Source organism: Symphalangus syndactylus, chromosome 24 (assembly GCF_028878055.3).
Source record: "Symphalangus syndactylus isolate Jambi chromosome 24, NHGRI_mSymSyn1-v2.1_pri, whole genome shotgun sequence".
Lineage (NCBI taxonomy): Eukaryota > Metazoa > Chordata > Mammalia > Primates > Hylobatidae > Symphalangus > Symphalangus syndactylus.
In genome coordinates, this window is record NC_072446.2 from 59,721,829 (window position 1) to 59,737,040 (window position 15,212).

General features: G+C 39.1%; 1 protein-coding gene across 25 annotated transcripts in view; it reads left to right on the forward strand.

Moving 5' to 3' along the window:
- KIF16B (kinesin family member 16B) overlaps window positions 1-15,212 on the forward strand; it is a 338,999-nt gene that overhangs the window by 254,911 nt on the left and 68,876 nt on the right. For all 25 annotated transcript variants that reach the window (XM_063633957.1, XM_055265225.2, XM_055265227.2 and 22 more), the window contains one exon: window positions 8,101-8,184. In XM_063633957.1, the coding sequence (XP_063490027.1) occupies window positions 8,101-8,184 (84 nt within the window). The remainder of the gene's footprint in view (window positions 1-8,100; window positions 8,185-15,212) is intronic.

The following is a 15,212-nucleotide window of genomic DNA, read 5'->3' on the forward strand; positions in this document are numbered from 1 at the left end:
CTACGTGCTAATCTTTTTTTACTGTGCTTCTTCTGCACTTGTTCCTTCTATTGGGGCTTTCATTCCCATCATGTTTTTGTTTCTTCCACCTCTTTCTTAAGTCCTGCTGGCTCACATTTTTTTGTGGAAGGAAGGAGGGTGCAGAGGCACTGATTTTTTTTGAAGTTTTTTTTTCATTATAGAATAGCTTCAGACTGTGTTTTTGCCTTTTAATTTGCCTTGTAATATTTTGTTGAAAGCTAGACACAATATATTGGGTAAAAGGAATTGAGGTAGATTGATTTTTAGTGTGAGGTTTTATGTTTATCTGGCTAAGATATAGGCTGGGTTTATTGGTTGATGTAGATGTGGTGTCAGAGGCTAAAATTTCCTCTAATGCCCTTGTTTTTGTCTCCCGTTGTTGTCTTTGGGCTTTCCTGGAGTCCTTTAAGATAGGGTCTGAGGCTTACAGTTCTTTCAGCTGTAATCCCCTGTTACACAGCAGCCTCATGATATGATAGTAAGGTATGGTGAGAGGAAGCCTTCTATAGTCCTAGGGTAGTTTTCAGTCTTTTCATGAGCCTGCGTTGAGTGTTTCACTTAGCCCTGGTCGGTTAGGCTCTGGTGAAACCTAAGGTAGTTAGGTTCTGGTAAAACACTTTCCCTTAAGAGCAAGCCTTGTGAAGGAGAACAGAGTGCTCTGGGAATATTTCAAAATGGTTACTTTTTCCTTCCCCTGCTCGATCCCCCAGTGTCCCAGTGAGAACGCATCATTTGAAAACTAGAATCCAACTTCACAGTGAGAACCTGGCGGGGCTCCTGGAAGTAAAACTCTCAAAAGTGTGGAGACCTTCCTCAAGACTGGCCCCCCTCAGAGATTTTAACAATCACACTAGTCTATATTTGAGCCTCCAGAGATTCTGGAATTACTGTTTATAGTGTTTCTACCAATACTGGCTCCAGCAGCAGGCCTCAGTGCCAGGCTGAGTTACGGTTCTCTGTGTCCACCTGTCTGTCTCTGCAGTCTGAGGGCAGTAGTTTGCCCTGTGATCTCACTTCTCCACTGGATCTAAGAAGAGTTGTTGATCTTCATTTATTTTTCAACTTTTTTCTTGTCATGAGGACAGGAGTAACTTTTCAGCTCCTCATGTGTAGGATCAGAAACCAGAAGTCCTATTTTAGAATACTTTTAGATTTTAGAAAAAAATCTGAAGATAGTTCAGTTCTCATATACCATACTCAGTTTCCCCTAGTATTAACATCTGCCATTAGTATAGTACATTTGTCATAACTAGTGAACCAATACTGGTACATTATTATTAACTAATGTCTGTCCTTTATTGATATTTTCTTAGTTTTTACCTAATGGCCTTTTTCTGTTCCAGGATCCCACTCAGGACACCCCATTATATTTAGTCGTTACGTCTCCATAGGCCCCTCTTCACTGTGACAGTTTCTTATACTTGCCTTGTTTTCAGTGACCCTGACACTCTTGAGGAAGACTTGTTATGCATTTTTGGGAGGGAGACCACAGAGGTAAAAATGCCATTTTTATCATACCATCTCAAGGATATATACTATCAGTATGACTTACCACTGTTGATACTTGATCACATGGCTGAAGTTTCTTTACTGTAAAGTTACTTGTTTTTCTTCCTTTCCACACTGTATTATTTGGAAGGAAGTCACTATGCATAGCACACATTTCAGGAGTGGGGAAATAATGGGCTACTTTCTTGAGGGTGAAACATCTATATAAATTATTTGGAATTATTCTGAAGTGATAGTCGAGTTACCCATTTATTTATTTATTCCATCATTCTATTTTGGGTTACCCATCAATACTTTATTTTTCAAAGTGAATCTGAATCCCCCATTTATTTATTTATTCAATTATTCTATTCTGGGTTATCCACCAATACTTTTTCTTTTTAATTTTCTTTTTCAAATTGTCTCAGCTTTGGCCACTGGAGCTCTTTCACTTGATGTCTGTGTTCCTTTGAGACACCGCGTCTTGTGTTTTTGTTTTCAAGCACTTCGTGCTTCAGGCTCATCGTGTATATTCCCTGCCCCATCCTGGAATCAGCCGTTTCTCCAAGAACTGGCTCGCTTTGCTTCCTCTTTTTTACCCTTATTTTCTCTTCTTTCAATGTGTTTATTATCTACTTCTTTGGGCTCTGTTTAGAGATGGATTTTGTGTTTCCTACATGACTATTAATTCTCTGAACTCCTCCTGGGTAGCTTTGGCTGATCCCACTTACGATGTATCCTCTTGAGCTGCCTTTTGCTTATGTTTCATTCAATGTCACCTCATCTCACCCTTTTTACACATAGTTTCGGTTTCGGTTCCTTCTAATTATTTCTCATCTTTAAGGAAAGTGGACTAATTGTTGTGGGAAAACACCAGTGCTTTGTGGGAGCAAGGAGGGGCAGACGCTGGGGAGGAGGAGGGCAGCTATGGTATGCGCAGACCACTTAGAATTGTCCTGAAACTGTTTTCACCAATTTTTTCCTTCACTTTGAGACGCATCTTCTCTTGTTCTCTGGTTCATGGGGGCTGTGGAGTTGCTGGCTGTGGGCGATAAAGCCGAACACTTGATCTCTGGCCTTTCCTGCCTCTGGCCCTGGAGACAGGGACTTCCCCAGGCCCCTCCTCTCATAGCCCCTGCTTGCCTTCCTCCTTGAGTGGAATTGCATCCTGATCTTTTTCTCATCCCTATATTTAGTCTCTTTAATCCCAGCATGGGCAGAATGCAGGTGAGGGCGAGAGTGGTTCTAGGCCACCCTTGTCTTCTGTCATCTCCTCTCTCTGTGGTGGTCTTCTGGATGCTGCTGCCTGGCTGACAGTTTGAGCTGTGGCGGTTTCCCAGTTCAGAGACAGTGTTTGTGGTGGTAGCGGTGCTTTTCAAGAAGGTGAGAGGAACAAATCCAGTTGTTGCTCCACCATCTTTAACCAGAATGGTTTCACCAATTTTTATGGTTTGCAGAAAGATTATTTTTGGTGCAGTCACACTTTTCAACATGTGACTCCAAAAAAGTTATAAGGGGAGATGATCATGCTTGTTCTTTATGAAAATGAAATCTTACAGAAAGAAAGAAATGCTTTTTCCTCCGTTACTGAATCCCAAGTATCTTGAACATTTTTATGTAATTTGGAAATACTTACCTGAGATGCTTTAGAATGTAGTTGTTGAAAGGAATATATAGAACTTCAGGAACTTTAATTTCTTGAAATATAGGACACCGTATCTCCTTTGTCAGAGGCTACAGAGGAAATCCAAGAGGAGTCTCTCCACCTGCAGATTGTCATTCACTGTTCCTGACAGTACTTCTCATGAAAATCAAAAGTAGAATATCTGTTCTATTAGAAAAATGAGGCAATAAAAATGAAAATGTGTAAATATAAAGTACTTGAGAGGGAATGAAAATGTTCAGATAATATTTCTGATTTAATTTTAAACTTTTTATTTAACAGGTGAGAAATCAAATAAAAGATGTTGGTGTGTGGGGGACATGGGTAGAGAGGTCAGGGACAATTCAGAATCACATCTTCTGTGAACCTCTCTTATATTCTTAATTTGTTGGAAGTGTTACATTTCAGAAAACAGCACTTTCAGCAAAATGGAAAAGGTTTTTTGGTTTTGGGTTGTTTTCTTTGGTCTTCCAGGCACAGTTATTTGTCCTGACCAGTGACTCTTTTGATCTTGGTAAATTGTCCATTTTTGAAAAGTATTTAGGCAGTTTAAATCATTTACACTTCAGAAATGAAACCTACAGAGAATTGTTTTTGTTGATCTATTTTGAAATAAATGAGGCAGTAGCTTTGCACTTATGGAGAGAAAAAAGTCCAGCCCTCTTCTGTACTCTGGCCCTCTAACCTGTGGTAAGAGGTTTAGCTATGTTATTATTTTAGGAATGAAGTGGTAATTCCTGCCCCTGCTCTCCACCTTCTTTGTCCCAGTCATTCAGCAGGTCAGCATCAGGGCCCTCATTTTTCAGAGACTCCTTTATTTGAGCTGAGGAAGCCCATCTAAGTAAAGATGATGCCCTTTTTTTCTTTTTGGAAGATGGACTTAGGAATGTGACTATAATGTCTTCCATGTCAGCTATTATTGTTCTCCAAATGGCCTCCTGTGCCACCTGCCCTGCTATCCCAACGCTTTCACTATTTTAATGTAGTATGTTTTAAAATACAAGATACTTCTAGTTTTTGTTTTACTTTTGAGTGCCTTAAGAAAAATATTCTTTTGAAATGGATTGGCTTAAGTATAGCTGATCAGCAGCCATCAAATGAGATACTTTTACTTGGCAGATAACGCAGCTGATGGAAAATGAAGCGACCCTAGCAGTCACTTAAGTGTCAAAGTTTTATGCAGGATTTAGCTAGATGAAATTGCTGATATGCAACAGTTTTTAACTTACAGAACTGGCAATTTCATCTTGTCCAACCTGAGCTTATAGATAGCAAGGCCTAAGTGGCACTGTTAGGATTCTCTACAGAGGAGACATGGAAGTGGTTTCCACTGTATCAGAGGGAAGGGACTCACTCATGTTGCAGATGAAGCTGTTTCTGATGGAAACATCATTATATTAATGGGGGCATGTTTTTCCTATACTTTACATTATGGCCTTGGCTTTCTTCTTTGGCTTGTTCATGTCCCAGCCCCACCTATAGGACCCGGGCCCATTAGCTCACATTTCTATCATGAGCCACATTGGAACTTCTGCAGCTGTTCCTTTTCTCCATCCTACCCATACTTTATTGTAAGGATAGCTACCATTATTCTTAGTTTTTACTTGGAGAGGGGTAAGATGATAGTTGCTAACTAACTTTGTATGTCCTGGAATGGACTTCTGGGGAGCTCCAGCCCCATCCTGCTTCCTGCTGTTCTCTACTGCTCTGCTGACCCTGGGCAAGGGTACAGGTCCTCAGCAGGGTCCCGTTGACAACTCTTGTTGGAACTGTTGATGACTGCCTTGGAGTGGTATGTTCATGTTTCTGGTTACATACACTTAGGAGGAATCACTCTTTTTCATCTTTACCCTAGATCCCCAAAGACTTTGCAACAGTGTCTTTCATGCACTGCAGACGCCCCTTATAGCTTTATCCCGAGAGGCCTGGAGTCGGTCCTGACTTTGCCCCCATGACTCTGAGCCTTTCCAAGTCACTTAGCTCTGGGCTTGGGTGTCTTCAACTCAGTCAGACACTTAGTTGAATATCATGGTGCTGCGATTATAGGCCAGAAAGTCACTTAGAATTGGCCTTTTCCTCCTAAAATCTGAACAACAGTGTTGCACATAATTTACACATAGTTATTTCACAGGCCGAATATTAATAGCACAGAATGCTTGCCTCCATCTCGGTCTGGAGAGGGAATGCCACTGTTGACTAGGAGGAGATGTGAATGCTTGCTCCCGCCCCGCTTCCACTGCCTTAAGTCCTTTTATTGCACGATTTCTGATTGAGCATGTGAGTGTGACTATAAACTTCCCCTGACAGAAACCACATCACCTCATCAGCCACATAAGAAAATGACAAAACAGCCAACTATGAAAGCATGCTTGCCAAGCTTTCAGCACCACAGCATCGGGGGAAGCGGGAGGCGCGTTGGTACTGGAGGAGATGGAAGCTGGAGGGAGCCAGAAGATGAGCTCTGCTGTACCTGTCTTCTCTGAGCTGCAGCATGGGGGGAGTGTGTTTGTGCCGGTGAGGCCAGATTCCGGAAAACCCTTTGCTCCTTGAAGCCATGTCACCACGGCTTCCCAGTGGAAGGCCACAAGGGAATGTGGGCGTGCCACTTGCTCAGTAATTACCAGATCTCTAACAGCTAATAATATAGCTAAAATCCAGTCACTAAATCTTCACGGAATCCTTTTAAAGTTTGGTTTCATTTTCTATGGTTTTATTTCAGCAGAGAATACTCGGGCTCAGAGAAACGTAGCTAGTAAGCCAGTTAGTGGTCAAGCCAAGACTCAGACTGGGTCTGTCTTGCCTCAGTGCGCATGGTCTTTCACTTTACCTTGAACTGATTTTAAAGTTGGATGTCAGCCAACTAAGCATTGGTGAGAAACAGAGATGGGGAAACCCATCCCTTAGTGTTACCTTCAACCCACTCCAAGGTTTCTCTGCTTTGATAGAACACTAGGGGGAATGAGACAAACATCTGCCCAACTTCAATCAACTTTTAAGACAGGCTATAAAGTAATCAAAGACACCTTTAAGAGAGTGGAAAGGGGGAATTATTCTTACTTAAGGAAAAGGCAGAAACGAATTTAAAAATGGACTAAAGAGTTGAACAGACACTTCCTAAAAATGACCAACCAGACGTCAATGAGCAGGTGAACAGATGTTTGACAACATCAGTCATCAGAGAAATGCAAATATGAACCACAGTAGACATGACCCACCAGCATTGCTGAGAAGGATGACCATGTACCAAATGCCGGTGAAGATCTGGAGCAGCCGCATCTCTCAGTCACTTCTGATAGGAGTGTCAGTTACTAAAACTGTTTTGGAAACCATTTGATAGTTTCAAATACAGCTGAACACACACAAACTCTATAACCCAGCATTTCCAGCACGTAAGACTATGACCATCAGAAATGTGTACATATGTTTATCAGAAGATCTATAGGGAAGTGATCATAGCAGCACAATTTCTAGTAACCAAAAACTGGAAACTAACAAAAAGCCCAACAGCAAGATAATGAACAAATACATTATGGAATGTTCACATAGTGGAATACTGTACCGCAATGAAAATGAGCAAACTATTGCTACGCATAACAACATGGCTGGATCTCACAAACATGATGCTGAACAAAAGGAAGTAGACACAAAAGAGTTCATACTGTATGACATCTTTTACATGAAGTTCAAAAGTAGGAAAAACCAAGCAATGCTATCGTCATAGTGTCAGGCCTGCGTTAACTTTTGTAGGGGTGAGAGGGAGTGCCTGGAAGGGAGCAAGTGCAGTTCTGGGGGTGCTGGCAGTGTTCTGTTTCTTGATCCGAGTGCTGGTTACACAGTGTGTTCAGATTTTGAAAATACATCCAGTTCTTCCCTTGTGATATGTGCACTTTTCTGTATGTGTATTATACTTTAATACTATGTTTTTAAAGTATTATATATACAGATGCTAGTCTTTAATTTTTGACTCCCACTGTGGCAATATAAATTTAAATCAACTTAGTGATTTGCATAGGCATAAAATTGGAATTTTGTGACATACTGTGCCCTACATTGTGGGAGAAATGCTCATTTTTTCTTGGTAATGCTTCATTGGCTTCAATTTGTCTGGTCCTGACAAATTGAGAAAGGAACGAAATAGTGAATTCCGCAACTGCAGCAATTATTGCTACTTAGCATTTATTCAGCCAAGGCAACACTGGCTAGTTGGATTCTCACCAGATTATAGAATCCTATCTTGCCTGGGAATCTGTAGTAAAACTTACTGTTTATAATTTTTGTACATTCAAGAAGAAAAGCATAAGAGAAATACTATGAAATGCTAAGATCAGGCTAAATGAAATCTGAACCTTCACTTTTAGGAAACAAGGTGAAAAGATGGAAAGAGAAGTCCTCTTTTCACATGGGCAGTCTTCATTCACAGTCGTAACTGAAAAGGCAATACTGAATATTTAGAGAACCTTAGCAATAGTCTAAAAACGATTTTACAAAATGTTCAGGTAGTGAGTAGGTTGAATTTTCAAATTCTTATCTCAACACAAAACTAATTGGATTCTAGTAAAAAAAAAAAAAAAGGGTGGGGGGACTGAAAGAAGAACAAACGTGTGTTTTAAAAAACAAAAAGTATAAAATACCACCTGGCACAGAGTCTGATATGTCATCTGAGACAGAATGTTGAGAATCAGATTCATTCTCCCATGGAGTTGCCATTGTCCTGTCTTCTCATTTGACCATTGGGGAATCTAACCCAAGGTTGCTTTATCTGTTGAAGGTCACACAGTTGGTGATAAAGCAAGGCAGGACCCACCATCTTTAAACTTTCAGCCTCTTGCTTTTCACCCCATGGAAGAGATTTCAAATAATAGATTAATAATAGCCCAACAATTAATAGGTGCACTATTAATGCATGTCTTTTAAAATGTCTATTTCAGCTTGCTGCCCTTGAATTTCCTCCAAAGAAACTATTTGGAAATAAGGATGAACGTGTGATTGCTGAGAGACGAAGTCACTTAGAGGTAACAGAATTAAGCTGTTTTTCCTCTGTGTATGTAGAAAATGTGCCATCTGACCAGTAAGAATTGTTTCTGTTAAATACTATTACATTTCTTCACAAGTGTGAAGGTGCTGCCTCATTAACACAGGAGATGGCAGCAGTAGATTATGAAGATATGATATCAGCTTGTTTAAAATACAAGTCCTTATCTTCCTCTGGTCTAGCGGAACATTTTTCTTATTTTTAAGAAGATGCATTTATTCTAAGGGTTAGGAAGCAGGATGTGAGTGAGAACTAAATATTCACCATAGACAGATGGTATGTGATACAGGATGAGAGTACAAAGCTTGCTGCAAAAACTTGGAATTAATTAACTGAAGATTTATAGTATTACATCATTGTTGCTTTTTCAAGAGAGTTGGAAGCAAAAAGACACATACCTATTTTAGTCATGGGTAGGTTTCATTTGACTTATTTTAACTTAATCTTCCAAGCCGACTACATGTAGAACTCTGGTTTAACACAAGTGTTGTTTTTCTGACTGCCTCACTGCCAATGCACATTGTTGACTGCTTTATCTAGTTTGTATTTCTTTTTTAGGATATAGTTGCTTATTTGGTTGGAGATGCTAATGAGGCTGAGTCTTTTCACCAAGGCAGGGACCAGTTGTTTTCTTTAAGAATGGTGAAAGCTTGATCATGGCTAGTCCTTGCTTGTTGGCCACTCTCTTGCCATTGTGAACCATTGAGGCAGACAAGGGACAGAAGTGCAAATAGCTGATGACGACCTAGTGTTAGCAAGTTTTCAGGGAGACTCTCAGAGTTCCCCTTGCTACTTCATTTGTTTTTGCTTTTGTTTTTGTTTTTGTTTTGTTTGAGGTGGAGTCTCGCTCTGTTGCCCAGGCTGGAGTTCAGTGTCGCAATCTCGGCTCACTGCAACCTCCACGCCTCAGATTCAAGCGATTCTCCTGCCTCAGCCTCTGGGTAGCTGGGATTACAGGCGTGAGCCACCATGCCCAGCTAATTTTTATATTTTTAGTAGGGATGGGGTTTCACCATGTTGGCCAAGCTGGTCTCGAACTCTTGACTTCAAGCCATCCTCCCGCCTCCACCACTCAATGTGCTAGGATCACAGGCATGAGCCACCGCACCTGGCCCTTTGCTACTTCTTTAAGAGTAATAATAGTAAGACCTACTGGAAATAAATTCAAATAAGGAAAGTCCTGAGAGAGCCCTTTCTGGATTGTGAAGTGCTATATAAAAAGTAGGTATTCTCATTGCTGGTGACAGCCAGTTAAAATTGGCTGCCCATGGCATGCACTTAATGCCACTGAACAAGGATTAGGGAAATATCTAGAGGCTGGGGGTTCCCATGAGAGCAGAAGGAGAGAAGTGGGAGCAAAGGAGAAATTGAAGACTGGGAGGTTGTTGTCTATGAGGAGCATTTTAGAGTTTTGAGATCTTGAATATAGAACTACTCTGAGAAAAGAGGAGTGTTGGGATACAGCCATGCTTAGAGGCATTTGAGTTAGACTACAAAGTTACACATCTGAAGAAGTAATTCAACCTAGAATGGCATGATCGTGATACCCAACTGAAGAATTTGTGTTCAAGGAAAAGATTATTGTGGTGAGTCTGCCTGATCAAGTTTTCTCAAAGGTTTGATTGTATCATACAAAAAAATAAAATAACAGTAAAACTAGGGATGATTTTCTTTACCTAACTCTTCCATGCCTTCACTAATTAGACCTGCCTTTAATGGAAACATGGAGAATGATGGTTTATAAACTTGTTTTTGTATGCCAACAGAAAATAGATTGTTGTCATCCCTGGCTACTCAGGGCTCTGGTTAAACTCACATGGTGCACAGCTGTGCCATGACAGATTGGGCATTTTGTATGCCATGCATTTGTGAGCACAGCACTGGGTACCCTTGGTTTTCCATTCTGACTTCCTGAGTTAGAGCAAAGTTCAGGGCACTCTTTCATTGTTAATGCTTTCAGGTGGAACCTATGTTTTTCCTTTTGGCATCTGCTGCTTCATCACTGAACCTTTCTAAACCATCAGCTGTTGATGAGCAGAGTTTTATGTTAATCTCTCCACCTAGGCAAGGAACCCTTCCTTCCCTTGGCTGTGACTGTTATTTATCTGTGGCATTATCCTTTAGAGAACAGCTTCCACACCTTATGGAAATAAGCACTTACTTTTGAAATTTAATGCATTTCACCTAATGTTGACTGTTAAATCTTAGAATATTATCTTCTTTTCAAGGAGCAAGTATAAGTAACCTTCACTTTAATAGAAAGTTAATCTGAGATTCTCAAGTTAATTCCTTGCGACTATTTTCGTATGAAAATCATATGAAAATCAACTTAGTTATTTTCCCTGAACTTTCCATTTAATTCAACAAACATTCATATAATTCCTTACTACGTGCTGGAGACAGTGGTAGGTGTTACATAGAATACAAAGACAAATGAGATATTTCCTTTCCTCTAAGTGTATATGCTTAAATTCCTGTATGAAACTTTACCTAGTCGTATATTATAAATACATAAACACATATGGATTCAAGTAGGACACATCTGCACTAGCTAATAAATGTGATGTCTGCTTAAAAGAAGTTATCCAACCGATTAGTAATATCCAGAAATGCAACTTTCTGAACCTCACCGTGATATAGCTGTATAAAGTAGTGTTTTAAGTAGGCATTCAATTGTGTTTTAATCTTCCTTCTATTAAGATATTTCTAAGATTTAGACCTTGTGTTTGAGTTTATTAGCAAAAAGTATAAAATGTTTTCACGTTAAAGACCTAAGCATCATTTTGGCACTCTCAAGTTATAAAAGTTAAGTCTGTTGAAATATTTATTTTTAGAAATGATGGATAGGAACAGAAATTTCTCACTGTTGTCGGATGTTTTGGAGATTAATTTTTTTACCTTGGAGCAAGGAGTATTGGTTGTGTGTCTGGTGGTGGGTGGTGATAGTGTAGGGGCTGGAAATTGTAGCATTTAACATATTGCACCCCATAAAGGCAGGAGTAAGAATGTGATGATGGTAAGATAGTAAGTACAGGAGTATAAATTGGGTCATAAGGGCTCATCTCATTGCCGAACTTCTTTCTGCTCCACTGATACCTAGCCAACTTTGGTTTGTAGCTGGAGCCAGTTTTTTCAGAATCTGGCTAATAATTGCTTTACATCTCATGCTCAAATGCCCCCAGCATTTTTGTTCGAAAAGAACTGTAGAATCTTTGAAGATTTCTAATGTGGGTGGATCTCCCTACACTGCCATCCTGGCTGAGCTCAACCAGTTCAGTGTTACTGTGCATGTTGTGGGCAGACTCTGCCCTCAGTCAGTCAGAGGCTTCTGCTAACAACACTCCTCATATGTGACATGCTTCCCAGGCTCCAGACATTCCTTCTGGTAGCCCTGACAACTGCCTGGGAGACATGTGTTGGCAGATAGAGCAGTGGAGGTAACAGGAAAAGAATGTACCCAGTCTCTGATGTGTTAGTTTGAGCAAAAGGTGCTTCTTAATGTATTTTCATTGAGATAGCGTAACTTAAGTCAAGCCATTAGAAACTGCCATTGTGTTGTAGACCAGAAACGGTGGCGTATCAGCAATTTCATATGCTTCACATAGTGCCTGCTTTCCCACATTTGCTTGCTGTTTATTAAGGCCAAGCATGAGTGGAAAATGCTTATGATATCCTGTCATATATTCCTCGCAACCAACTTGGTGAGTTCTACCATTATCTTCATCTTACAGGTGAAGGCCTATGTCTTGGGGAGGAGAAAGAGGGTCACAGAGGTAGTAAGCGGCAAAGCCACAGTTCATACTCCTGTCTTTTAGAACAAACCCCTTCTTTTAATCAGCATACTCTAAGTTTGGAATGGAGTTGGTTCTTCCTGTAAAGAAAGGCCATTGCTGTTGAAAAAAGACACCTTCCAGCGTTATCACTACAGTGTTAACTAAGATCCACTGTCTAATTATTTATTCTTAAAAGCCATTCCAGTTATTCAGCAATTATTGAGCACCTACTGTGTGCCAAGCAGTGTTCTAGAACTGAAGAAACTAGTTAATAACACAGGCCCCTTTCCTCATCTCTTAACTAACCATGGCAGTAACGATGGCTTTTATTTATAATCTTATTTTCATTAAGGAAAGATGTTTATTGTGATTGTTGATTTCAAATATTCACTTTGTGAGTAATAAAAGGTTCTGAATCTCTGTTGCTTACAGCTTTATTTATGAGATGTCACATTGTTCTTGTGAATATTTAAGAGTATGTCAAATTCCCTAAAGTATAAAAAAGGATATTTTATGCGAATTACTGAGGAATATAAGCTTAGAATATCTTCAAAGACATTTTTATGGCTTTAAATATTGTATATATTATGTAAAATATACATATATAATAAATATACACACATACATAGTATATAAATATGTATATCCAAATGGATATCAAATTGAGTTCTAATAAATGCGGTATATAGTATTTCTTAACCATGGGCCTGAAACATCTCAAGTTGAACCATATGGTTCTAGAATATTCTATCTCTCAAACTGCCAGTGGTAAAGGACCCGTTACTTAATTCCATCACTTATCAGTACTTTTGCACAATGAATGACAATTAATTACAAGAAAAAATAAATAAAAAGGACATACAAAATAGAAGCACAATTCTTTTCTTTATTATATGTAGATTCAACAGATGTAAAATTAGTTAAATTGCAGTAAAAGTGTCTGAAACATGGACCACACTATGAGTAGCACTGCTTTGGAACATTCGTGAAACCTCACCTCTACTTCTCTAAGACTCCTGTCACCTTTTACATGTATCAAAAGCTATGTTTATGTCTCACATCTTCCCTGCTGTGCTCTTCAATACTTGAAGTTGGCAGAATTGATGTCTAATTCAATTCCTAATCTCCCATTATACTTCACACACGCTTCACCTTCACTGAATTATCAGAAAATATGCCCAAATTAGCCCCAAGTTAATGAGTTTTCTGTTTTATTTTTGTTCATTGATGAAAGGTGCATTTTGGGTTATTGACTTCAGAGAACATTATTATCTACTTGGAAATATTTCTACTAATCATTTTAATAATCTGTCATTTCAAGGAGTAACTATAATGAAAAAAATAAAATCCTCTAAAACCCCTAAACTTTCCAGAATAATACAATCACTTTTAGAAGTAAGAAGCTGAGACATCCGAGGAAATTTTCTTCAAAACTGCCTAGAAAACTGGAGCAGCCAGCAACTGAAATCTACCTCTTCTGTCCCCATTTTCATCTCTTTAGCTTGAGCATTAAGATAGATCAAAAGAAATGTGATAGCTAGGAGTGTGGACCTTGGAGCAGATCATCCTAGTTTTGAGTACTGATTCTGCTCCTTTGAAATTATTTAATGTCACTGTTTCAGTTTCCTTCTCTGAACAATGAGGATAATAATACCATTTTCCTAGAGTTGTACTGAGAATTAAATGCGATTGCATATATAACACGGAATCTGGTACAAAGAAAAACAACTCAAAAATGGTCATTGGTCCCATGATGATAGTGATGATTGTGGTGGTGGTGATGGTGATAATGATGACAAGGAAAATGATGGAGCCTTATGGTGCATTTCAGAGCTGTTTTAAGAGCCAAGGGAAGGCAAAAGAGTACCACTCTCCGGCAATCATGAAATGTAACAACAGTAGTATCTCAGTTTATTACATTTACTTGCAAAATCAATGAGAGCAGAGACACTAAAATCGTGTCACTATTCTTATTCATGATGATTCCTGGAAGATACCGGAACTCTTGCTGTAATACCAGCCTGTCTTTCAACCTGTAAGATTGTAATCTGAAAAATAGAAATGACTTTCTGAAAGATTTAGTCATGGTGGAGCTGTTGTCCAAAATGATAAAGATTAGAGGCATAGGATCATTATGAAAGGAGCACAGTTCCTCCAGATTGACACAGTGTTATTTACAGCTGCTTAGTTCTCTTGGCATGTCTACCAGGTCATTGACTGCAAGACTGCCCACTGTGAAGTCCCCAGCTGACTTGGTGTATGCCCTGGACTTCTACCTGTGAAAGAAATAGATAAGTATCAATGAGTTTCAGCCAAAAAATCCCAGGAACACATCTATTTTTAAAGCAATGTTAGATTTATTGATTTACCACAACAAGGAAGAACCATGTGAACCACAGGAACCATGCAAGCTTCTCAGTAAGAAGGTATTGAAAGGAAGTTATTAAGAATTTGGACTTGTATTAGGTAATTTGGGGAAGAATGCAGGAAAGCAGGGCTTTGTTCTGGATTGGATGCTGGGGGCAATTCTCTGATTGAGTGTATTAATAATTCTGATCCAGAAAGCAAGAAGAACAGAGTGAGGTTTAAAACATGATTGATAAGCCAAGATATGGAATCAACCTAAGCATCCATTAATGGGTGAATGGATAAAGAAAATATATATGTACACAATGGAATATTATTCAGCCTTAAGAAAAATTTGCAGCAATATGAATGGAACTGGAAGTCATTATGTTAAGTGCAATAAGCCAGGAACAGAAAGACAAATATTGCATGTTCTCACTCATATGTGGGAGCAAATAAGTGGATCTCATGGGGATAGAGAGTAGAATGGTGGTTACCAGAGACTGAGAAGGGGATGAAGGTAGGTGAAGAGAAGTTGGTTAATGGGTACAAAAATACAATTAGAAGGAATAAGTTCTAGTATTTGATAATACAGTGTGACTATTAAAGTTAATTATAACTTACTGTATATTTCAGAATAGCTAGAAGATATAAATTACAATGTTCCTAACACAAAGTAAAGAAAAATGAGGTGATGGGTATTCCAGTTACCCTGAAATTACACATTTTGTGCAGATATCAGCATCACATATAGCCCCAAAATATGTACAACTGTAGCATATCAATAAAAAGTATGGTTGATAAAAAGCACTATATTAGCCCAGAAAAGAAAATATTTGATTATATTTGATCACAGTGTTCATGTTTTTGTCTTTGATCTCACACTATT